Source organism: Anabrus simplex, chromosome 5 (assembly GCF_040414725.1).
Source record: "Anabrus simplex isolate iqAnaSimp1 chromosome 5, ASM4041472v1, whole genome shotgun sequence".
In the NCBI taxonomy this organism is placed as follows: domain Eukaryota; kingdom Metazoa; phylum Arthropoda; class Insecta; order Orthoptera; family Tettigoniidae; genus Anabrus; species Anabrus simplex.
In genome coordinates this window covers 237,523,749-237,550,415 of record NC_090269.1, presented here as the reverse complement: position 1 = coordinate 237,550,415, position 26,667 = coordinate 237,523,749, and the positions used below count along the sequence as shown (strand labels likewise).

Below are 26,667 nucleotides of genomic sequence, written 5' to 3'. Positions count from 1 at the left end.
ATGGCACCTACAGAACTCACCAACATGCTTCTGTTGAGGGGTAGAGGGTGCTGATTGTGGAGGAGGAGCAGGCACACTGAAGCTCTTGAGCGGATGTCCCTGTAACCGCTTGCCCATGGTGCTCGAACCACTCGAGTCTGAGGTTATCCCACTAGACTGCTGTGTGCCCGTGCTACGGAAGAAAAAAAAATTGTTATTTGGAACACTTATCTTGTTGCAAGTTAGGATAATTTTTTCCATTTTGTTCACTGTTTTGACCGGGCAAGTTGGCCATGCGGTTAGGGGTGTGCGGCTGTGAGCTTGCATCCGGGAGATAGTGGGTTCGAATCCCACTGTTGGCAGCCCTGAAGATGGTTTTCTGTGGTTTCCCATTTTCACACCAGGCAAATGCTGGAGCTGTAGCTTAATTAAGGCCATGGCTATTTCCTTCCAACTCCTAGGCCTTTCCTATATCATCGCCGCCATAAGACCTATCTGTGTCGGAGCGACAGAAAGCCAACAGAAAAAAAATGTGCACTGTTACGTTGAGTGTTGAGTAACTACATCAAGAGCAGATTAAACTGGAAATTCTGAAGTGTTCAGGTTAGGTTTAGGATCTTATTTCCTGGATTGGAAAGTTGTTACAATATTCACACCTCAATGCATTAATTCTTTGGAAAGAGTGTGTGTATGTGTGTTTCTTTTCATTTGCAGATTATGACAATAATACTTCATTTTCACAGAGAAATAGAATACCTATTCTAAAACTAAAAGGCTATACAAATTATAAGAAGCCATTCTTAACTCGATAGCATGGGGTGCCAAACATTGGCACATATGAAATGCCACACTAGTATGCAATGTGCAGCCTCTGCATTAGGGTAGTATGTGCTGTAGATATTCAGAACTAAGTCAAACTTTATTTTACATAAGGATAGTGTATTGCTTCCTCTTTCCTTTCATGTATCGACCCTCTCGATCGACTTTGCCCTTTCCTTTGAGCAACAGCTTTCTGACGAGAGTATTTCTGTGCTTTTGAACAATATTTATGATTTGGGCGATAGTGATCTTCATACCGATGATAGTTTATTATTAAGAGATGTTAATGTGGTGGAAATGGATGCGAAAAGTGAAAGCGGTAGTGACAAGTCTAATTTTGAGCAACTAGCTTGCACGATTGGAGTCTGTGAAGTCCAGTGAAAAGGTATGTCCATTAGAAGAAGAAGAAGAAGAAGAAGAAGAAGAAGAAGAAGAAGAAGAAGAAGAAGAAGAAGAAGAAGAAGAAGAAGAAGAAGAAGAAGAAGAATGGTATGGGTTTGTGCAATCACATCTAAGTTTGTGAACCATGGGCATGTAAATGAGCTAATGATGTGAGTAGATTTAGCAGTGGACTAGTAAGTGGTCCTGAGAATTGGGATACCAGTTGTTATGAAATAGGAGAGGGCATCTAGAACATATTTTCTGAGTCCTGGTCATCCTTGTGCTCAGGTGGCTAACCACTTCGAGGAGAGATTCTCACTGGGACTAGGTGTAAGTGGGGTCGCATCCGGCTTCAAAGAATTTACCAAGCTTAGAATAAATTTAAGCAAGCCTTGAATCTATGGGAGTAACGGAGTCAAACTACCCAATTAACTGGTGAGGGACTCCTCAGAAGCAACATGACGAACAAAATGGAATTTGATTAGGAACTTTCAACATTAATGGGGCTTATTGAAGAAAGTAAAAGTGGCTAAGCCAGCAAAGAGGATGCATATGGATGTTTTACAAGTTAAAGTGTTCTTAACAGGTGTTAAAAATGGAAGAGTGGAGTGTGGCGTATACTATTCCACACAACATAGTTTCTGTTAGGCACACAAATGAGCTAATGATGCAGGTAGATTTAGCAGGTGGAGGAATTAGGATGAGAACTGTCTCAGACTATTCACCATGTGAGGGTGCAGATGAGGATAAAGTGACTAGTTTTGTGAAGCACTGAGTGACATCACAGTTGGGGTCAACAACAAGGATAGGATAATGCTAATGGGGGATTTCAATGCGAGAGTTTGAAACAGAACTGAAGGATATGACACGTTGGTGGGCAGATGTGGGGAAGACATGGAAGCTAAAAGGAATGGGGAGCATTTACTGGGCACCTTTGCTAATATGGAATTAGCAGTTATAAATACATTCTTCAAGCATAAGGCTATTCACCGCTAAACGTCAGAGGGTAAGGGCAGAGGATCCATAATTAACTGTATCATAAACCAACTTTGAATTCAGGAAATCTGTTAGGAATATGTGGGTATTTTTTTATGATACAGATCACTATCTAATCTGCAGTGAACTAAGTATCTCTAGGTCTAGATAGAGAACATGAAAACTATCTGCAGACGAACATGGGTATGAATAGTGAAAAGTTCCAAACAATAGATAGTAAGTAGGTTGAGGATGTAGAAAGAATGGGAGTCATACAATTTTAATGATACAATTTTATTTTGAAATAAAGCACTGCTCATACTGTAGCATACTCTGGACTGCTTGTCAGGAGCTGGGTGTCGCTGCATGGATCTCTGTGTGTTAACATGGACGTTAAATTCTCTGGCTCGACAATGAATTTTCTTAGCTCATCTTTTTACTTTGGGTGGTGGTTTTAAACCTTTCATCATTTGGTGTGGCATGTTCACTTTACTTCATAGCATAAACAAGAAGCAATATTTGTGCCAGGGCATTATTTATGAATTATTTATAAATCTATCTATACCTATGTAAGTGCATTTAAAAAAATTCTTTTTTGGATCACCTCTCAATGAGGAAAGCAACGGGAAACTACCTCACTCCTCATTTCCCTAGTATGCCTCTTTAGTGATGCCAATAATAATAATAATAATAATAATAATAATAATAATAATAATAATAATAATAATAATAATAATAAAATGCTACTTAAAATTTTATATGACTGGATTATATATTTTAGGTGATCTGTAAAAGGTTTTACATTTTTTTTTGGAGGGGGGGACTGCAGTCCTGTTTAAATACTTTAAGAAGCTCGGATCCATAGGGAACTTAATGCGAGTGTTAAAATTTCTGCTTATTCAAGGTTTTATTGGGTTTACTATCCAATGATTTCAACACCTCTACTTATTTACTTTTTGAGTTTATTTATATACAGATTTTCAGTATTTGTATGACGTCACCGCCCCCTCTTTTATTTTAACCAAATTATTTATGTCTTGCTTATTGTTATTTTCAGTAGTGTCATTGCATCTCAACAAGCTCACAGTAAACCATATCCACCCTCCGTCCTTATTCTTTGGTTAGGTCCTTTCCATACATTCCACCTCTCTTGATCCTTGTACGCTGTAGCCCTCCCTGTGATTGTGTTTGCTTCTTCCTATATTTTCCTTGTTTCCATTGTTATCTGTAGTGTAGTTGTAGTATTACTGCTAGCAATCGCATGGTTGTCTTTGTTTTACCCCTCTCTCATTATACAATACTGCTGTGGTAGAAACAGCAAGTGAATGCCTAAGAACAAATGGGTAAAAAAGATGGAGAAAAGAGAACATCTTGATGGAATGATGAATTGAGGGCAGTTTGTAATCATAAAAGGAAGGCATATCAGAAATTGCTAACAAACAAGGACTGAATGTAGGTAAATGAAAGAAACAGAGTAAAAAGAAAAACTGATAAATCCAAGAAGAAATCATGGGAAGATTTCAGTAATAACCTGGTGTAACATGAAGGCGGGTACATAAATAAATACACGACTGTAACGTTTATTTTTTAAACTGTTCAAAAATACTTCCTTTGTGTTGCACCAATACAGATAGGTCTTACAGTGATGATGGGATAAGAAAGGGCTAGGAGTGGGATGGAACCAACTGTGGCCTTAATTAAAGTACACCTCTAGCATTTGCCTGGTGTGAAAATGGAAAACCACAGAAAACCATCTTCAAGGCTGCCAACAGTGGGGTTCAAACCCACTATCTCCAGAATGCAAATTGACAGCTACATGACCCAAACTGCGCAGCCACTTGCTGGGTAGTAGCATATATTCTAGGATTTATTATCTTACACTAACTGCTTATACAACTACACAAACACACAATTACCCTAGTTGCATTCACTCACTCACTCACTCACTCCTATCATTTACAGCTACACAAGCACATGTCACTTTCTTCTACAACTGTCACTTAGACCTCCCCCGTGGGTAAGGGTGATCGAATAGCACCCACGGCATCCCCTGTCTGCCATAAAAGGCGACTAAAGAAGTATGGAACTAAATGAGGTAACAGAGCTAGTTACAAAATTGAGAATTGAGGTGGTGTTCAGTAAATTCACAGAGGCTTGAAAACTGCAGGCTGAAAGACATAACAGTCTTTAATGAAGATGTATCGTGCTGGTGTCCGCCATTTTCCTTTTTGTTTACAATTGGCTTTACGTCACACCCATATCGGTAGGTCTTATGGCGACGTTGGGATAGGAAAGGGCTCGGAGTGGGAAGGAAGCGACCATGGCCTTAATTAGGGTACAATCCCAGTATTTGCCTAGTGTGAAACTGGTAAACCACAGAAAACCATCTTCAGGGCTGCCGACAGTGGGGTTTGAACCCACTACCTCCCAAATGCAAGCTGATAGCTACATGACCCAAACTGCACAGTCACTTGAAAATTATGAAACCAAATATACTGATTATGTACATTTTAAGAAACTAACTCACCTGTAGGGTGCAACAGTGGCAACTCCCTGTGTGTGGTGGTGAGGTGGTCCCACTGAGCCACCTCCTGATGGCAAACTGGCTACAGTATCATAACCTCCCTGCAGAGAATAAGGGTTTTCAGGGGACTGAGCTGGAAATAGAATGATGATATAATCATTAAAATACTGTAGTTTCTATCAAGGACTAATGAAAATACACATTATTATTATATTATCACATCGCAATCTCTTGGGAAAAAAGTCCTGAGACTATGAATGTTAAGGTTAAAAAAGGCATAAACATGGCCTCAGACCACTACGTGTCTATAATTAAATTTAAACCTGTCCCTGCGAACTCCAACAAGACCCCCAAAAATATCACTCGCTTTGACAATGATAAACTCTGACAAAAAGTCACAGAATTCCAGGAAAAGGCTTCACCGATCAACTGTGACTTTAACAACACCAAAAACCGCCTGATTGAGGCTGCAAAAGAAGTTGCTGAAATCAAAACAAGCAAGAAACATGCCTGGTGGAATGATACCTGTGTTTCAGCTCTCAAGGAAAGGCTCAATGCATGGAAACAATATTATTCAACAAAATCGCAAACTGATTGGGAAACCTAAAAAGCCCAATGGGCCCAGATAGCTAAAGTGATCTGAGCTGAGAAACGTAAAAATGAAAAGTCACTTATTGAGAAGATCACTCAAGACTAAGAAAAATGAAACCAGAGAGTACTATAGAACATTCAAAAGGAAACTTATGGGCTATAAACCTCCATCGCTATGCTTTCAGCAAAAGGACAGTACACTGGTGACTTCAACCATTTCACCTCTAACGTCGCAATACGAATGCCCCCACCTGCCCCTATTAATCATTACCTTGGGTTCCGAAAACCAACAAAATAGAACCAAGGTCCTATTCCATTATTCCATGCACACAGTATTCAGGCACAGCCAGCCTGCTTTAAGCACTCTAATTTGTTCAAAGTAAACGTGCCAGCCCACCTCGACACTCAATGAAGAGCACCGCGATAGGATTTCATCGGGGTCCGCCTACGGCATGCAGGAACCGCACGCGGATAAGCACGGCGGCCGCACACTTTCGACTCGCCACCACCGGCAGGACGTCCCACGAACCATGCCAGTTAGACACCGACGAGCAATGAACCGACAGCACGGGACACAAATCCAACTACAAGCTTTTTAACCACAACAACTTTAATATACGCTATTGGAACTGGAATTTCCGTGGCTGCTGGCACCAGACTTGCCCTCCAATGGATACTCGTTAAAGAATTTAAAGTGCATTCATTCCAATTACGGGGCCTCGGATGAGTCCCGTATCATTATTTTTCGTCACTACCTCCCCGTGCCGGGAGTGGGTAATTTGCATGCCTGCTGCCTTCCTTGGATGTGGTAGCCGTTTCTCAGGCTCCCTCTCCGGAATCGAACCCTGAATCCCCGTTACCCATTACAACCCTGGTAGGCGCAGAACCTACCATCGACAGTTGATAAGGCAGACATTTGAAAGATGCATCGCCGGTACGAGGACCGTGCAATCAGCCCAAAGTTATTCAGAGTCACCAAGGCAAATGGACCGGACGAGCCGACTGATTTATTTTGATCTAATAAAAGAGTCCCTTCCACTTCTGGTCGGGACTCTGTTTACATGTATTAGCTCTAGAATTACCACAGTTATCCAAGTAAAGTGGTACAATCTAAGGAACCATAGCTGATCATCCTCGCCGACTACTTTAAGAACTTACTAAATTGTGACCAACCCAAAAATTCCATCAAAACCGAACAACCCACACTCAGATGCCCAGAATCAAGACCAACCGACAAAGATGAAATCAAGCGTCACATTGCCCGACTCAAAAAAAGCAAAGCACCTGAAGAAGACTCTGTCATTGCAGAACTTTGGAAATATGCCCCTGAAGAAGCAGTTGAAATTTTGTAGAAGTAAATAGAACAAATTTGGAAAGAAGAAATCATACCCGAAGACTGGAAAATGCCACTGATCCATCCGTTACACAAAAAAGGCAGCATGAAAAACGTCAACAACTACAGAGGAATGTCCCTGCTACCAATAACACAAAATTCTCTCGCTTACAATCCTGGAACGTTTAGAAGCCCAAGTTGAGCATCAAATAGGCTGAACTGCTGAACAGATCCACAACCTTAAAACAATCATCAGGCATTGTAATCTCAGGTCCAAACAGTACGCGTGATTCTTTGTTGACTTCAAGAAGGCCTACGATTCGATCGACCGCGAAGTTCTGCTAAACAAGGCTCGACGCATGGAAACAATATTATTCAACAAAATTGAAAACTGACTGGGAAACATACAAAGCCCAATGGGCCCAGACAGCTAAAGTGATCCGAGCTGAGAAACGTAAAAATGAAGTCACTTATTGAGAAGATTGACCAAGAATTTAAGAAAAGTGAAACCAGAGAGTATTATAGAATGATCAAAAGGAAACTTATGGGCTATAAACCTCCATCGCTACGCTTTCAGCAAAAGGACGGTACGTTGGCAACCTCAAACAAAGGAAACTGTACCAACTTCCCCAACTACTTAACCCATCCACTTACCTTATAAACATCAGTTCCGGACCCTTAAATTACTATTTAAATGCTGGTGTTTGTTTGGTCCATGCAAGACTGCACTCAAATGATATCACTGTAACTACTGGCTCAAATGTTGTCAAACTTTCATAGAAATACTCAAAAATAATCATTTCAATGGATTGTGCTACATTACAGTGAAAAAGATCAATACTGATACAACTAATTGCATAACTCTCTGTCTCATCACACACATTTTGCCAGAAATCATCACTAAGAAATTTATAAAAAATATGTGTAGGCGTAATTTTGATATTTTGAAAAACAGGATTTACCCCAGGAATTCTAGTGAATGGTATTTTGGTATGAATACCTTGCAATGAACAAGCAGATTCCCATTTTCTCTCTTCAACTTTCTGTTTTTCCTTACGGTGCATCAGAACATTTATGTTCGTAATATTTATATCCGCTTCTTCACTCGTATTACTAATCACTAACTTCACTAAGCACAGATAACGTACCCACATCACTAGATTCACAGGAAGAACTTTCAGATATATTATAATCTTCTTCACAATCACTATTCAGTAAAATATCTATGACTTCTCGCTAGGTAATACCCTCGCCGTGCTCATCTTCACTCACTGAATACCCGTGACATCAGCTCAATGCTATCGTTCTGCGATGTGATTTTATTTGACGTAAATAAATATCACACGAGAACACGTTCACTTCCTTATATAAATTACTTTATTTACACTGTACGCCACAACACACAATTATACACAGTCGCAAATGACACTATATACAACACTCAATAGAGGAGTACCCTGAAGTCGATCCCGACAAGTACAGATATCAACAACACTGACGTACGCACTATAACATACTCTCTCTTGAATTCACTGCCTCACTCACTTGAGTCCAATACTCAGACTCCACCTCGGAGCCCAACAATCACTCCCAGTCCATCATTTGCCTGAGTCCCAAGAACTAAGAACTGAAAACTTAGAACTAAGAACTGACTTCACTGACTGACAGCTCGATATTTATACTGCTCGATCAACCATCTAGAATGATCGACTTCTGGAAGAGTTCTTACAACACTCTAATGGAGCACACTCAAAACATCGATCGACCAGCTAGTCGAATGGGTACTCAAACTTTCCTTCAGTATTTACAAACACCTATGGAAATATCTACAACATTCGTAATGTCTCTACATGTATCTGGATAAAAAACCTTACAGTAAGTTTCCAGAAACCTTCATATATACCAAATATAGTACAATAAGTCTAACATACGAACATCATGGAATTTTCTACCGCTTTCGACTATCTAGATTTTGAGGTTAAACAATTCGTATTTGAGGTTATATAACTTTATACTACATATTTACAGAGAAACCATATACTAGTCATGTTTAACACTTAATAAAAGATAATTTAGCATTAAATTATCTATAATTAAAATATATTAAACATACTAATTGAAGGTTTTACACCAATACGATGTCGTACCTACGACAATTATCCACCCTAAAACCTTCAACATCTATCCTGTACATTCCTCACTCTAGGTCTTAAATTATATCTAGGTGTCCTTACATCTATTTCTTCGACTTTCTTAGTCCTCACTATTCAGTTACACTTAGGCTACCTCAATCACACTGTCTTCTCGTTGGCGTTGTTGAAGTCCACATATTGCAGCTACATAGTTCAATGGATGGCCACCACCTTCCCATTGGGGATCTGCTGGGTCTGGCTGATGGTGTCCCTGTTCTCCGTAGCAATGATCTGGATGTCCTTGCGTGGCAGTCGACACTCCACTGACTTTCCCCTTGGTCGTGCCTTTGTGTTCTGCCAGGACGTACACGTCTTCGTAGTCCACTGGTGTGATGCAAGGGAGAGGCTCGCAAGTCGTGGTCTTGGTCCTGTTGAGCCTCCTCTTTTTCCGGGGTGCTGAATTCAACGTTGCTACCGGCATATGATTTTGTGCCGGGACTAGTGTCCTGGTTACGTGGCACCCAAGTTTGTCGGTTGCCATCGCCACAATGATCCCGTTGTCCCGTGGAGTTGCCGTCTGCACGACGCTGGAGCCGCCATCACTGCTTGCAGGCTTTACCCGGGTCTCCAGAGCTGTCGTGCTTTCACACAGCGCACTCGCTGTTTCTGCTGGGCCTTGAACTACGGACTCCACCAAAGCTCGTACTTCGTTGCCCAAAGACTTGATTTGGTCCTTTATTCCTTGAGTCTGGGCCTTTATTTCTTGAGTCCGGGCCTTTATTGAGTCTCTTTTTTGTCTCCACCTGAATCCAAGCAGTTAGTTGTGTGAACATAATGTTTACCCGATCGTTGGTTTCTTCCTCCGAGGTGACTTTGAAGTCGAAACTGTCTGGGTCCTCTCCGTTGTCTATCAAATCCTGGTGCAGCATCTCTTGTAAGTTTGCTTTTCTTCCAGCTGTCGGTAAACCTCGGGATGCCAGCGCTTTCCGTAACATCACCAAGTTCATTTGGTCGATCTTCATTATCAGGAATACAGTTGGAGAAGGAAGCAATAACCCAGAAAGAGTGGCAAGCTGATGTAAAGGAAGACCTCAGGAAAATAAGAAAGAGGAGATAGAGAGGAGAAGCTATTCACCAAGTTGTGGAGGAAGCAATGGTCAATTAAGACTGTCACATGGAGGGAATGTAACCATGTAAGAACAGGTGTTGGCAGATCCAAATCTGCTCTTAAACAGTGAGGTTTCATAGGAGAAGACCCTAAGTGCATCTATGGTGAAGAACAGATAGCAAAATGCACGTGTCAGTGTCCATCTTCCTGTTCTGACCAGAAATTAAGTCTTGTCAGTGACAATGTGATACACTTCTGGACGAAAACCATCCAACTGTTCAATTTTGTCAACAGTCTGCATTCCTTTACCTCCCATGTATACATAGAACTACCTGTACATAATTCTTTAACATATATATGTATGTCCATTATATTTGTAGATAAAATAAATAAATAAATAAATAAATAAATAAATAAATAAATAAATGAATGAATGAATGAATGAATGAATGAATGAATGAATGAATGGCTACACCATGAGGGCTGCTAAAGAAATAGTAGTTTTGACCCTGAAATGGGCAAATAATTTACATACTGCTTGATTTAACTACATGAATTCAGCATATGACACAATGACAACTGTACATTTTGACTTTACCTGAACTGAAAACAAAAGTCTTACCTGCTTGATCCAGAGTGACGTGGGCTCGCGAGATGGTGTACTGTGTGCGAGGGTACATTGGACGGCTACCTCCAGCCCCAGACATATCCACTGCAGCACTCTGCTGGCCCTGAACTAAGCTACTGCTAGGAATTGGGGTCGCTGAAGTGATGGCTAAGAAAGAAAAAAAAGGGAACATCATTTAGGAAAAACCAACACACCAAGTAGATTATTAAAATATTCAGAGAGTAAGGCTTTAAGCAAGGAAACAGGACTCAAAAAGAAATATATTATTCACTTGGTGTTACAAACAGCAGGAAAACTATTTGTTTTCCATAGCAACCCCAGATCCATGATCTGTAACTCCTTCCTCTTTATTATGTCCATTTTACCCTTAACACATAAAACCTAAATACGATATAATGTCTGCCCCCCCGTAGTGTAATGGTTAGCACTATTAGTTGGTGTCCTCAGTGGCCTAGGTTGAATTTCCAGTATTACCAAAGATTTCAGAAAGGCGAGAGGACTGGTATGTGGTTGAAATGGTACATGAAGCTCACCTTCAATGGGGGTGTGCCTCAAAAGAGCTGCACCACCTCGGGACAAGGACACAAGTTTACTTTACTAGCTACATTATGCAAAGTTATCAAATGAAAAGTACAGTGCATTCACAAATTATCTTTTCAGATACATTAATATTATGAAATGGAACTAGGCTAAAAGCCCACGTTGTGTTGGTGTCACTGTTAAAAACAAAGAAGTGTTTCACCATGGACAACTTCCTCTAGCAGGGTATCAAATGTTTGCCTACATCTCTCTCGCGAGTAATTATTGACATTGTGTTTAAGTTCATATGAAAGTATAGGCATTCACTTGCTGGTGAATATAATAACGTCTTTCAAATGAATCACGTTCACCAAATATGAGATCTTAAATGGCTGATGGAACCAATTCTATATCCACAAGCTCTGTGCTGGCACATCAAAACTGTAAAAACCCTTCACTGTTATAGAAACTGGTGGTCATTTTGTTTTTTGATTTCTCATTCTTTTCTACAATCTCTTATTGGACTCATGCCTTCATTGCCATTGATAAAAATGTTCTGGGCCCTCATGGACAAGATGTTGCCACATCAGCCAAATAGACCCTATATCCTGATGTCAATTTGGCACTTTTCTGTACAAGACTTTAGAACTTCTTCCTTCCTGATCCATGGTTTTCCCTGATTACATTTTCCATTCCTCAATTGAGAACATATCACCTGCTTTGGAACGCATGCAGATGACATGGCAAACCCATCAAAGTTAATGTTGCTCCAAGACACTGATATTTGTTTGACTGCCCTGTCGTTCTACTCTAAGTATTCTTCTAATACGGTGCTGGTGGTACTTTTCCAGACATTTTAAGTTTCTTCTATAAGTAAGTCCATATCTCGTATCCTTAGGGCTGGTATTACTATGGCCGTGAAAACATATATCTTGGTCTTAACACTGCGGTCAATTTTGTCAAACACCCTCTTTAGTAGGTGAGTGAAGGCCACACTAGTACATCTGAGACAATACAAAATTTCAGCATTTGTACTCCTATTTCTTGAGAGGTGGCTGCCATGGTAAGGTAAGTGTTCGATATAGTGCTGGCTGGGTCTTGCCATTATCTGTAATGGAAGGAGCTTCCTAGCATGTTGGTAAAGAACTTGTGTTTTATTAATGTTGAGTTCTGCATACTGGAGTTTGATGACTGAAGCTGAGGCTACTTAGGTGTTGACTTGCAGTCTGCTAAGATTAAATAACCTGCAATCATTTCAATATATTATTTCTATGCCTGGAGGAAGTATGCAGGATAGCCTCTCAAATAGAGAGAACAAAGTCAGAGTGATCACACATACCTGATGAACACCTGCTGTGATCTGAAAGGGCTCTCCAGGTGCAATGCTGCCGAGAACAGGAACACTCCTGTTATCGTATTTTGACGTACTATGGTGGGCACCCAAATTAAACCTAGGATTCTCAAAAACACTCTTCAGTTTAGTGAGTTGAAGGCTTTCACAAGATCTACAGATGCCATGTAAAGAGGCTGGTTCTGTTCCTTAGATTTTTCTGATATTTCTCTGGAAGTGAAGACCATATTGATTATGCCTTGGTTGGGTCTAAAACCATACTGGGTTTCTGGCAAGGACCCCCCTCACAAGTGGTAGCAGACACCTGGATATTATTCTTGCAAAAAGAAATTCCAGCAACAGAGAGCATTGATAACCTTATCTTGTCTCCCTGTTTGAAGATGTTGATGATCAAAGAATTTTGTGGGTCAGCAAGATTGGTTTCAATGTAACACATTTTGGCAAAGGGAATTTTGGCAATTAGCATATGTGTATGTTTAACTGCTATTTCATTACCTCCTCCTTTGTAAAGTACAGCAGGCATTCTGAATGAGCCAGCTGCTCTGTTGTTCTTAAACTGTTGAATAGTGACTTCATGATTTTGAAGGGTGGGACATTCAAATGCCATCTTTTGATCATGGAGGGTCTAGACCTAGAGCTGATGACCCATAGACAGATTTGAGGCTTTGAAAGAAGCTCAGGTATTGTTGCTTTTGACTGAATTCAGCATTTAAAATGATTTTGCAGTCCACCATTGGTTCTTCAGTGATTGAGTTCCTCTCTGCACTTCAGGTTTGGCTTCTTGGTAGCGTAGTTTCTTTGTAGAGGATATTGTACTAAGGATATACTAATGTATCACCAACTGGTTATAAGCTAAAAAATAAATTATGTTCTCAAATTCACATGTTCTTCAGATCAGAGCTACTTTCTTTCACTTAAAAACAATAGCATCTCAAATGTTGAGGTATGTGCAGCTAAATGTTGATAACATTTTTAGCTGATTAGGGTATCCCTATTAGTTGGAGAATCACTTCCTCAACACAACTTTCAAAGATTTTTTACTTCTGTTTGAGATTGATATAACATAAAAATCAGTTGTCCTTTTGCATCAATTTTATACATGGATATCCTTATATGAGTATCATGACACAAACTTTTTTTATAGAGTTAGTGTTTTATTGCAGACAGTTACATTAATCATCATCATCATCATCATCATCCTAAAACATCTCCAGTTTCCCGGGTGTGGTATATGAGCCTCTTCCATCTCACCCTGTCCTTGTACCATTCTTCCTCCACCACTTGTCCCAATCATGACTTCTCAGCAGTACATAATTCTTAATTAAATCTATCCATTTCCTTCATGGCCTTCCCACGGGTCGTCTTCCTTCTACTTTTCTGTCGAATTCCTTCCTTGCAGTTCTGTTTACTGGCATCCTCTTCATGTGACCAAACCACTTCAGTCTTGATATCTGAATCTCATTGAGGAGAGAATCATCTATTCCTACTTCTTCTCTAATTTTCTCATTCCTAATCTTGTCTTTCCTGGTCTTCTGGATCATAGTGCATAGGAATTTTATTTCAGCTGCCTGAAGTTTGGAATTATCTCTCCTGGTCAGTATTGTGGTTTCAAGACTGTATGTAAGAATTGGTGTATAATAGGTCTTATACAATGTCATTTTTGTTTTCATGGGTATTTGCTCATCCCATAGCAGGTGTCTAACCTTGTGGTAAAATTGTGTTGCCTTACTGATTCGATTGTTCACCTCATGTTTTGCTAGGTTGTCATTTGATAGAATGCTGCCCAAGTATTTGAAAACTGGAAAACTGTCCAGTTGGGCTTCATTTAACATAACTATTGGTTCTGCTCCTTCCCCATACACTTTCATCACCACCATCTTGGTCTTGCTGATGTTTAAACCATATTTCTTGAACTCCTCATTCCAGTTTTGCATTCTCTCTCCCAATTCCTCTTCTGAGTCACTCCAGACTGCAACATTAATACTGAGTTTAATTTGGTAAGTTGTCTTTAGTACTGGTTTTAACCTCATTTTTGCAGTCATTTTCTTCCAGTCCAACATTTTGAGAAATCGAGATAAAAATCCTTACATGGACGGGAATATACTCATACTTCAACTCTCCACTAGTAAGGTACCTTCTTATAGACAATACTAGTTTCCTTTACATGCTATAATTTTCTCTCGCTATAAAGGACTTGAGCAAGTTGTGTTCCTCCTCAATCTCCTCATGTATGAAAATCTCATGAAGCATGTCGAAGGTCTATTCCAAGTTTATTCCAAAGATCATGAACTGCTAGTTTATAGATAAGATACTACCCAAGAGTTGCTACATTTATAAACATGATAATACCCAAGAGTTGCTACAAACTTAAATGCACCATAAACCACATGGAATTTAGTGTAAACATATGTGTGAAGAGTTCTGACATACTATTACTTGTACAAAGGGTTAATACAGTATATAAAATCCTTAACTTTAAACATCAATCTTACCTTAGCATGGAATGTTTACATTTTTTTAAAGCCCTGAAATATTTTAACACCAAAAGCATACAAGTACACAAACACACCTCACAGTACAGAAGCTAAAACCTGCCCAATGCTGTCTTCTGCAGCAGGGTGCCAGGCTGTTATATCATATCCAGGAAGAGTTTGTTGTCAACATCCAGCAGGCTATGTGAGGTGAAATATTTAGAACAACCCAATTTATAATGTTGAAGTGTACAGTCATCTGTGGTTGCATACAGCAGCTCCTGTATTGCTCGAATTCCTATGACGCCAGTTTCCAGACATCCATTTATGAGAAATCTACACTACTTCAAAGTCAAGAAAACACAATGTTGTTGATATCATTCAAAGTGCCACACAATGTTTGGTTCACAATCATGCATAATATCAGCTGCTAATGGAAAACCTTGTTCACAGAGAAACAGCAGAAAGTTTACCTTTGAGTGGTGCCAAAAGTATCTGGCACTGAATAGGAAAATGATCCATACAAGATACGAATGAGTTTTTAGAAAGTGGTCATAATCAGTGTTCAAAAAAATCATCAAGGCAGAGTTTTAACTTTCTCCTTTAAGAAGCAAATGAAGAATGAGTCTCAGTGCTTAACACAGAAGTTCACTCCATTGGAATCAAAATCTTTCAGTACGGTAAACAATCGATATGACCATATTTGAATAATGTGGTGATTCAATATTCATCCTTCCACACCAAAGGAATTTGCTCTTGATTTAGATAGAGTGAACTTTTGTGATCAGTACAGTGATCTGTTCTTCATTCGCTGTTCACAATGGAAATTAAAAATCTGCTTCGATCAGTTGTGACCTCTGATGATGACCACTTTGCTAAATGTAATTCCAATCTAAAATAGACCATCTTCCTATTCAGAGGAACATGCTTTTCTATTACCAGCTAATACTGTACATGTGAACTAGACACTGAGTGGAGCTTTCAATTGTATCAGTAACATTATGCTTCCCCAAACTTAAAATGGGACAGGTTCCTGATTTTTCTTGAATGGATAACGATTATGATTATCTGTCAATATGTCAATAACTACTATTGGTTTTAAAAGCCCACCTGGTGGCCAAGATTGTTTACGTGTCAAGTCTATATGGTATAACACAGTGGTTAGCTGGTTTGAGTCCTGTTGGTGGAAAAAACTTTCGTTATCAGAATGTTGGCTGGCTAGGTAGGAGAAGTGGTGGTAGACAATCATGAGATTGCATGCCAAAACCCAGGATTCAGTTCCAGATCTCTCCACAGTGTTCATATGGGGTGAGGGTGTACAATGCTGTTGGTGGTGATTTATCTGTTGGATGGAGACTTTAAGCCTTGAGCATACCTCTTGGTGTTTTTCAACGGGAGTAGGCTATAAGCCAATACCAGGTTTCGCCATCTCCCTACCTCAGAAAGACTTGCACCAGATAAGCCGAACATGTCCTCAGACAATCCCGGCACTAAAAGTCACACACTTTGTCGTGGCTCGCCGGACATTTTGAAAAAGTAACTACTTACATTAAAACTCAATTATATAAAAAATAGTCGAGGTATGTAGCAGAAAAGTCAGTATCATGGTCTTTGGTTCGGAGGGCCCTGGATTCGATTCCCAGCTGGGCTAAAGATTTTAACTTTGTATGGTTTATCCCTCTGGTTTGGGGACTGGGTTTTCATGTTCATCTTAATATAAATCTCCTCATGTACACACAACATACTACATTACTAACCACTACAAAAAACACACAACAGTGAATACATTCCTCCACATAGGGTTGGTGTCAGGAAGACCATCTGGCCATAAAACTGGGCCAAATTGCCACATAGTGCCGACCCAAGATATTAGAAAAAAGGCCAAAAAGAAATTAAAAAGTAGTTTCAATGAAACCCACAGGTCACTAACCTACATTTTGGTATTTAGAATGGTATGATGCTTTTCAGATTCACTAGGAATGCTGTGAATTTGATACTGAACATAAAACCCTATAACAATAAATAAACTCAGCTCAAATTTATGATATGTAAATACAATAATTACTTGAGGATATATAATTTAAAGAAAACAGTCCTGATTAAATACAATGAAAAATTGAAAAACGATAATGTAATGGAGAAAATATTCAAAGTCTCGTTAACTCTAAAATGGCCATGTATGGTTATTATCTCATGCTAAAGAAAAAAGTCTGGCAATGTAACACCACAAGAGACAATAGCTGACACAGTGAACGTATATGCTCTTTTACATGAATATTACACTGTACAGGGTTGACTTCGCATTGCTTCCACTTACCAGGCTCCTCACTTTCATCTATCCTATTCAACCTCCCTTGGTCAACTTTTGTTCTTTTCCAACCCTGACATTCGAGGCCAAGGAAGTCTTTCATTTTCATGCCCTTCGTGTCCCTTGTCTTTCTTTGGCCGATATCTTCATTTTTTGAAGTGTCAGGTCCCTTCCATTTTCCCCCCTGATTTGTGTTAATAGACAGTGATTGCCAAGTTGTACTTCCTCTTAAAACAATAATCACCACTACCACCACCACCACCACCACCAGGGCTGACTGTGAATGAGATCCTCTTGTATTTATATGAAAATAACGAAGTACCGGTACCAAGAAAGTTTGAGATGTATCTGAACACTTGGATGAACTACTGCATCAGTCATCTACTTGTAATGGTAGCACTAATACTTAAATATCGCTTGTTGCTGGCAGATGGCTGAAGAAGCATATCTGTTTTCATGAGATTTTATATAAAGTATCAAATGCACAAGGTTCCTTGCAAATCTGGAAGGTACCTTACAATCCTAAATGAATCAGTATAGCTCAGTGAACTGCAGGCTTTTTTGAAATTTCTAATGTGGCCTGCTCTGTCTGACAGGTTGATGATTCCTATGTTAAATGTACATTATGACATGTTTGTACTCAGAAAAATCAAAATCCACAGTAGCAAAACTATCATCTGCTATACCACAGTCTTCAATAAAACTTGGCGTTTGACCTCAACACTCTAGAAAATTGAACTGAATTGTTAATGAATTCCAATCAAAGGCATTTATACCACAAGATATAAGTCTCTCTTGTGGTATAAATGCCATCCAGGCAAGAAAGAAAGCCAACCTATACATGAATTAAAAATAAAGTTGTCAAAAATCTGCAAAGATATTAATTTCCAGTCAAAGTTTGTGACTCACAAGAATATAAACAAAGCCTCTGTCTTTGTAATGCTAGAATATTAGCCTGACAAAACCTGGAAATATGACAAGAATGACTCCACATAACTCCAGATTGTAGCAGATTTCAGCATACAATATTGTTTGTATACATCAAAGTGACTGGCTTCAACCAACAATTCCTCTTTGACTAAGCCTTCTGGATGATGATGAAATGTTGGCAACAAACTCTTCTAGATGTGCCAGCAGAATACAGCTGCGGCTCTGAAATGTTCAATATTGGACACCTTACTCACATTCTCGGGATGGTTGACTGGCACCCGTCAGTGAGATTGGCTTTGGTTTGATCACCCGTCTGGCCGTTGATGTTTTCTCCTCACCGTTTGAGGTACCTGACCACCCAAATGTCATATGAACAGTGTAAGGATGACAGGAGAGAGGAAGGAGAAGAACAGAAGAGAAGACATAATAAACTAAGAGAAACAAGCAGCAAACAGAAAACAAGAACAGTTCAGCAAACGTATATTTTACATCTTGGTATGCCACACCACAGTCTTCTGCCAGTATATGAAATAATTAATAACTTCTAAGTAGACATACTTCTGTAATATCATCACCATTCACTGTTATACATAAGATGGTAAGTTGTACAACTGATGGCCTTGTATGTCTACAATTATAATCATACAAATAAAGACTAATAGAGTTTTCTTAAGAAAGACACCATGTTTAAAATAATCTTGATCAGGGTATAATAAAAATCCAGTGATACATAAATATTTGAAGATCTGTGGCAGAGCTTACCAACAGGTAGCAACAAAGCAAATAAAATGTCTAATTTAACTGCTATATGCTGGCAGTGAAATGGAAAGGAGTTGCATGTGCAGAGCTATAAAGAAGAACAAGAAATTGAGAATGAAGTCTACAATCATGGCTCCTTCATTAACAGTAAGATGATGTGTGAGAAACTGAGCCTACCTTAATTTTGGTCATTTAAAAAAAATTATTTATTTCAATAATAATAATAATAATAATAATAATAATAATAATAATAATAATAATAATAATAATAATAATAATAATATTTGCTTTAGTCCCACTAACTACTTTTATGCATTTCGGAAACGCCAAGTTGCCGGATTAGTCCCGCAGTAATTCTTTTACGTGCCAGTAAATCTACCGACATGGGGCTGACGTATTAAAGCACCTTCAAATGCCACTGGACTGAGCCAGGATCGAACTTGCCAAGTTGGGGTCAGAAGGCCAGTGCCTCAACCGTCTGAGCCACTCAGTCCGGTAATATTTATTTTATCGATACTTGAGGGTAGAATCCAGCACAGGCCACAGCCATCCTGAATATGTTCTTCTTACCTCCTCACTTCCCTCATTCATGTTTAGATTGTATCCCATTTGTATTCATTTCTCTTCCTAAGCCAAAATTTAAAACAATGAGGCACTGCGAATACAAAGGGTGAACACAACAAATACATATTTTGAGGGGGAAAGAAAATTGTAGAACTAAGTCAAAGGCTATGACCAAAAGTGCATCACCTGAATTATTCCTGTACATCTTTATTGGAATCTGAAAAAATTCAGCTTTCACCTTTTCTTATTCAAGTTTTCCAATATTCAGCAGTTTGCTATTTTTTCAGGTTCTAGACCTTAATGTCTATTTTATCACACAGTATGCAAGTGTTGCTCCCCACAGGTTCAAATTCTTTTGCTAGGGGCTTTACGTCGCACCGACACAGATAGGTCTTATGGCGACGATGGGATAGGAAAGGCCTAGGAGTTGGAAGGAAGCGGCCGTGGCCTTAATTAAGGTACAGCCCCAGCATTTGCCTGGTGTGAAAATGGGAAACCACGGAAAACCATCTTCAGGGCTGCCGATAGTGGGATTCGAACCTACTATCTCCCGGATGCAAGCTCACAGCCGCGCGCCTCTACGCGCACGGCCAACTCGCCCGGTAGGTTCAAATTCAATATTAAATTCCTGGTTACATGGGTTGTGATAGAAATGTTCTACGATGGGCTGAAGTTCAGGGTAATTTTCTTTCAGCCAATCAACACACAGCATTTGTTGAGACCAACGAGGAGATACTTGCAGTGAGGATGGTTTGCATGGCTGTAATGGCTAGGGACAGTCAGGAGGGACAAAATGTGTTCTAAAACTTCTGAGAGACTATTGAGACTTTATTTGCTGGTTCCTTTTTTCCCTCTTAAAACAAGTACCAACAATTCCATATCCAAAACAGGGGCGTGCTGGGCTTGTTTTAGGGCAAAGGCTATGACCAAAAGTGCATCATCTGAATTATTCTCATACATCTTTACTGGAGTCTAAGTAACACTATGTACACTGTCAAAAGCTTTATGAAAGATCTGAAATCTCTGGCTTTAACATGTGATAATGTGTGAAATACATCTTAACATTCAGCTTGACTGACCTTTAACATAGGATCTCTTAATGTCTATATCCTTATACAATCTTGGATAAGTAGACATTTTGCAAATCATGATCCCTCGGCTTCCAAAATTTGTCAGAAATATCATTAACCTTATCCACTCCTACCTTTTCAAAGCATCTGCAACCACAAGGCAGTCCAAGTTGGCAGGTAGGCATATTTCTATTTGCACTTCTGGATGGTAATCCTGAGCTTCGTTCTGTTTCCTTCTACTGATATTTAACAATTTTCCAGTTTCTTGTTCTTTTCCAAGCAGTCTGTCCACTACACTCTCTTTCACACTCGCCATTGTACATAGTCACTGCTCTCTCCACTCAGCAGATGAATGATTTACAGACAATGTATACAAATAATCAGCGTTCTTATTGGTAAGCAGTTGAACTAGGCACACGTTGGCTTGAGCAGCCAAAGGTGGGTGCACTCTGAAATGCTTACGTATCCAAGGAGGAGAGTTACTGGGTCACCCTTCATACTCGCAAACACATCACTCATAATATTTGCACAGTTTACTTCAATGTTTGTTATTAAAAGAATAGAAGGGTAACTCACATAAATGTTGTCCCTGAGATCACCCTTTAACTTCATAGTACCTCATACAATAATACAGTTCCTTTATATACTAAGTGGCCAGAAGTCATTGGAAGACACTGAATTTGATGTTAATAATGCGTTGCTACTCCAAGAGCCCTCAAAACGGCAGCAATACCGCGAGGCATCGGCTCTACAAGGTGTTGGTATCGTTCTGGAGGGATCTGGACCCACGCATCTTGCACTGCTATCCACAATTTGTCTTGTGTAGTTGGAGCAGGATTCATGGAGCATACAGCAGTACTGACAGCATCTCATAAATAGCCGACTGGATTAAGATTGGGGGATCTGGAGGGCCAATCCATGGTTGTAACTTCACTGAAGTGCTCCTCCAACCACCTGCGTACCACCACAGAGCGGTGACATGGCGCACTGTCCTGTTGAAACATGGCATCTCCATCAGGGTACTCTAGGGCCAGAAGGGATGCAGATGATCTGAAAGAATCTCTACATATTGTGCACCTGTCAGCACTCCCCTAAGCCAGGCAATGGGGCCTGATTGCGACCACGAGAACACTGCCCAGACCAGAACTGAGCCACCTCCCACCTAGATACAACCTTGTTAACACGCAGGATCCATAGCTTCATGGGACATACGCCAAACTCTTGCGCGCCCATCTGCTCGATACAACTGAAACCAGAATTCATCGGACCATACCACACGCTGCCACTGTTCCATAGTCCACTGCCGATGTTCGCATGCCCATGCACGTAGTTGAGCTCTGTGTCGAGGTGTCAGCAAAGAGACACAAGTTGGTTGTTGGCTGGTGAAGCCTACACGGTGCAGTTGCCTCCTTACAGTCCTGGTAGAACTGGGTTCCTGATTCCCAATATTCAATTGGGTGGCGATCTGACTTACAGTAGCCCGTCGAGCGCACAGTATGGTTCTGCGGAGGTGACGTGATGTCCGTTCTTTAAACACCTGTGGTCTTCCCATGTGGTAGTTTATGCGGGTGGTAACATTCTCTCTGTGATTTTTAAGATCCACTCTAGACACTGTTGACCTCCGAAACCCAAATTCGCGTGTAATCTCTGTGATGCTATGACCGATGCACTGTGCGCCGATGATCATACCACGTTCAAAGTCAGTTTACTGACGACGTGTTGCTATCTTCATGACACTGGTGTCTGCGACAGACTGCTCAGCTACGCTGCAGTTATCTGCAATGCTCAGGGGTCATACATGGCACACTCCTTCCCCTGACTTTTGGCCACTCAGTGTATATACAATGCGCTTAGTTTTGCTTTTGGAAAGGCAAATATGAAGTTTTAAGGCAATAACCATATTTGTGCAACATGAAATAAGTATATTACTGTTCAAGTGATAGAAAAAGTAGATTAGTTATTTCCTACATAAGGTAATGATGTTAGTTTTAGGGGCCCATTAACTACTTTTATGGCTCTTGGAGACACTGAGGGACTGGAATGATGTCCTTCAGGAGTTCTTTTGCACCTCAATAAATCTACCTACATGAGCCTCATGTATTTAAGCACTTTCAAGTACTGCTGGACTGACAAGGGGCGGCCACAGCATTAGGGTTGCCGATTTCATTCATACTTTCGTAGGCTGATCTATGCATTAAAAAGAAAAGCTGATACATGTCCAATGATATGTGCCATTGGCCCTTATTTAATGAGGAAATGTTCCTTAAAATTAACCAGCCTGCATACCTGCTTGCAATTTGTGTGTACGTATCTGTAGCACCACTAGTCTAGTGATCAGGGTCTCTGACTTCCATACGAGTGTCCATACAACTAGGAAATGCACAGATTAAATATAAGCTGCATCATAAACCTGTTTACATCCTCTCACTCATGGCTTACAAATTCTTGCTCTCTGTGGTATTTTTGTAACGACTGCTGAAATTATGGAAAGTTCTGTATTTACTTTTTGTTTCATATAATTCAGTGACTCACAAACTCCAGAGTGAGGGATCAGATGGTTAGAGAGCAGAATGTTCAAATTGAATAACAAACAATTTCTTATTGTGCTGAAAGTGTACAGAAAGTAGGGAGAAAAGTTACTAATTAACCTTCAACCAAGGATGATAAACATGTTTGTCAGGATACAGCTTGTACTTAATCTCTGCTTTCCTAGTCAGCATGGAGAAAAAAAAAAGATATACCGGTAACAGAAGGGGAGAAGAAAAAGTAAAACTGAGGTGTTCTCCTTGAACCTGAGACCGTCGCATGGAGGTCAGAGATGCTGACCACTAGACCAATGGTGCTACAGATACTTCCATATAAATTACCAACAGGTATCTTCTTTCTCGTATCATTCCCTCAATTCTCAGGGTCTCTGATCTCTGAGGATATTTTTTGTATCAATTTCCATCCTTTGCAGTTTTCTGCTGAATGGGTTGCTTGTACGAGGGATTTCTTGGTGGCACATTTTATGCAAAGTGTCCAGCATGTAGCAGCTCATCCACACTCCCTCTTTCCAGGCACATTTCCTAAAATTATATTTTCTCAAGGCTCCCTTCTCTGTGCTGCATGATGTGACCACAGAACTGGAGAATAATTCTTTGCTGGCACACAGATGATAACATGATACTGACACTCAGTTCCTTCAGCATGGTCTCACTGGTACGAAGTACTGTCCAAGGAATGCAAAACATTCTTCTCCATCACCACATTTCAAATGAATTGATTCTCTTCAATATCTGTAGCTCACAAGGTCCAAGTTTCAACACTTTAGAGGAAGACAGTGAAAACCTGAGTTTGAACTAGAATCTCATCTTTAGCTTGACTGAAATGGAGTGATCCTTCTAAATATGAGACAGTTGAGTCATGATGCTCTTGGCCATGGTAATCCTACTCCCGGTCTCCACTTCACAACTGTTATTGCTAGCTATGAAGGCTATTAAATTTAAAGAGCCATATTCCCATTAAATAATGACACATACCCTGTTTATCTGTTTATTTTTGACAACCTTCCAAATTTGGAACAAAATCAGTGACCTCAGCCTCTCCTTGTGAGCCAGCACTGAACCAACCAATTTGGTGTCAGAAAGCCAGTGCTCTACTGTCTGAGTAACTCAGCCCAGCTTTTGCACATGAGAGTGTAGCTACATTAACATATGAAAAAGGAGGGCAAATTCCTGTAACAAGTTTTAAAACTTCAGGCTTGTTAAAAAAAAAAAAAAAAAAAAAAAAAAAAAAAAAAGGAGAGAGAGAGAGAGAGAGAGTGAGGCTTCAGGCTTGTTAAAAAAAGAGAGAAGTATTGAGGAACAAACCGGTCATCTGCATTTTTGTTGACTTCAGGAAAGCGTACGACTCGGTTGATCGACAGTCTCTCTTCGTTATTCTTGAGGAACTGGGGCTTGATTCCAAGACCCTCAACCTCATCAAGGCAACACTCACTGACACTATCTACAAAGTTAAATTCATGGGGGAGATCTCTGAACCATTCCCGATTAAAACTGGCGTCCAACAAGGTGACGGCTTATCTCCGCTTCTTTTCAACCTCGTCCTAGACAAAGTCATCCGTGAGTGGGAAAAGGTATTGAAAGACATGGGATACTGGCGCCCCATACGACTAGGACGACCCAAAGACGGTATTGAGATATCATGCCTCGCTTTTGCAGATGACCTGGCCATACTTACAGATGATGTATTCACAGCCGTTAAACAAATTGAAACCCTTAGCGAATGTGCTGGAAAGGTTGGCCTACAAATTTCCTTTGAAAAGACCAAGTTCTTCTGCTCAAAACTTGACATCCAAACTTTGAACATGGCACATGGGCAAATCAACCGAGTACCACACTTCAAGTACTTGGGAGAAATACTTGAACCAACGGGAAGCGAGAAGGTTGCCCAGAAAATTCGCCTACAAAAATTTCGGAAAGCCTACGGTAGGGTTCACAACATATACAATAAAAAGTGCTTGTCCCGCCATGCAAAGATCAGACACTATAATACAGTAATAAAGCCCGAAGTCTTATATGCCAGTGAGACCCTTACACTAAACGGGAAAGGTGACCTAGAAAATATTTTAAAAGAAGAAAGGAGAATCCTGAGGAAAATTCTCGGCCCCCAAAAAACAGAAGATGGATATAGACTGAAGTTACGCAGAGAGACAGAAGAGCATTCCAACATTGCAGCAGACATCCGTAAAAGACGTCTGAAATTCTATGGGCACGTCCACAGATTGCCGGCAAGTAGACTGACACACAAGATTCTCACCTACATAGAACATCTAAAAAATATTCCATGGGTATTAGAAGTGAAGAAGGATCTGGAAAAAGCCCAGATAAACCCAAATGACACCGCGGACAGAAACCTTTATAGGAAAAAAATTAATGGATGGAAAGTGCAACCAGAGAACGAAGTGAAAAAGAAGACTGGAGCAAAGTGGACAGAAGAACGAAAAAGGATCCACGGAGAAAGGATGAGAGCTGTTTGGCAACTCAGAAAACAGAATTGTTAGAGCTTTGCGTGATCCATTGGGTCCATACGCACATAATAATAATAATAATAATAATAATATTAATAATATAAAATGATTACTGGTACTTGTCAATTTCTAATTCATTAAGCATGATGCTTTGATTCATTCTCAATATCTTTAAGAATATAACCATCTATTATATGGAAAAGACAAGCTTCTATCTCATTATATCAATAAGAATATTTTGTTTTCTGTACATATATAAAATTCCTTTGTAAAGACTGACTGTCTTACTCCATAACCAAAATTACAGCTAGAATATGAGCAAATGATTATAAATAACAGAACACCATCATGCATTTTCATGCACTGAGAAAACACATTTTAAGCATGATAATAGCCTCATATGAAGCCACAATGACTGCATTCTCCCTTTCCAAAATCAAGAAATAAATGCAGCAAAGCAAACCTAAAAGCTATAACTCACAAATATGTCAGCCCAAAGAATAGACTGTGTTGCCTTGCATCTACTTCAAATATAGTACATGTAACTATCTCAGAGGAGAAAGGGTATCATACAGAATGATCAAATACTTCATTTCCGCTGTTGTGCTTTCTAAAGGCTATGTTAACTAGCAATTTTTGCCATACCTGTTCATTAAAAGCCTACAGGGTATCATAACGACAGCAAAATGAATCCACATTGCTGATGAAGTAAGGAAAAGTTGAGTTCAACTGTTCTACAAGAAATGTCAACTGCAATTTTGAGAGATTCACTCCAAATTGTGTAAAATCATCTGCATAATATAGAAGTAATTTCAATAAACAGAATCCATCTGGGGGTAGCTGCCGAAGAATAATGAATATTAGAACATTTAAAAAATCAAATGAAAATTAACTAAACGTGTTTTAATTTCTAATTGTCCTTAAGGATTAATCGTAGGCTGAATTTTTGTGGTTTACCTAGTATTAGGGCAGCTGCCCTTAGTGGATTTTCTCTCCCTTAGGTCAAGGGATTGTGGTGTTTAACTATTTTTGCCATGTATAAAAGCATTTGAGGATGTCATGACCCTGTCAGTAGTAATTAAATAGGACATTCCACAACCCTCCCCTACAATTCTATTTAGAATTTGTCATTAGGAAAGTATGAAGTCTATGGGAGTCTAAACTTTGAAATCAGTCACTCTTAGGATAAAGATCTAATTGATTGACCATTTCCT

At 39.7% G+C, this 26,667-nt stretch overlaps 1 protein-coding gene across 1 annotated transcript in view; it reads right to left on the bottom strand.

Annotated features, from left to right (window-relative positions):
* LOC136874463 (neogenin) overlaps positions 1–26,667 on the bottom strand; it is a 453,251-nt gene that overhangs the window by 8,535 nt on the left and 418,049 nt on the right. Inside the window, exons 21-27 of the mRNA XM_068227813.1 lie at positions 18,304–18,399; positions 10,465–10,617; positions 9,621–9,807; positions 8,900–9,537; positions 7,603–7,809; positions 4,682–4,811; positions 21–172 (exon numbers count right to left, since the gene is read on the bottom strand). Of these exons, the coding sequence (XP_068083914.1) occupies positions 21–172; positions 4,682–4,811; positions 7,603–7,809; positions 8,900–9,537; positions 9,621–9,807; positions 10,465–10,617; positions 18,304–18,399 (1,563 nt within the window). The remainder of the gene's footprint in view (positions 1–20; positions 173–4,681; positions 4,812–7,602; positions 7,810–8,899; positions 9,538–9,620; positions 9,808–10,464; positions 10,618–18,303; positions 18,400–26,667) is intronic.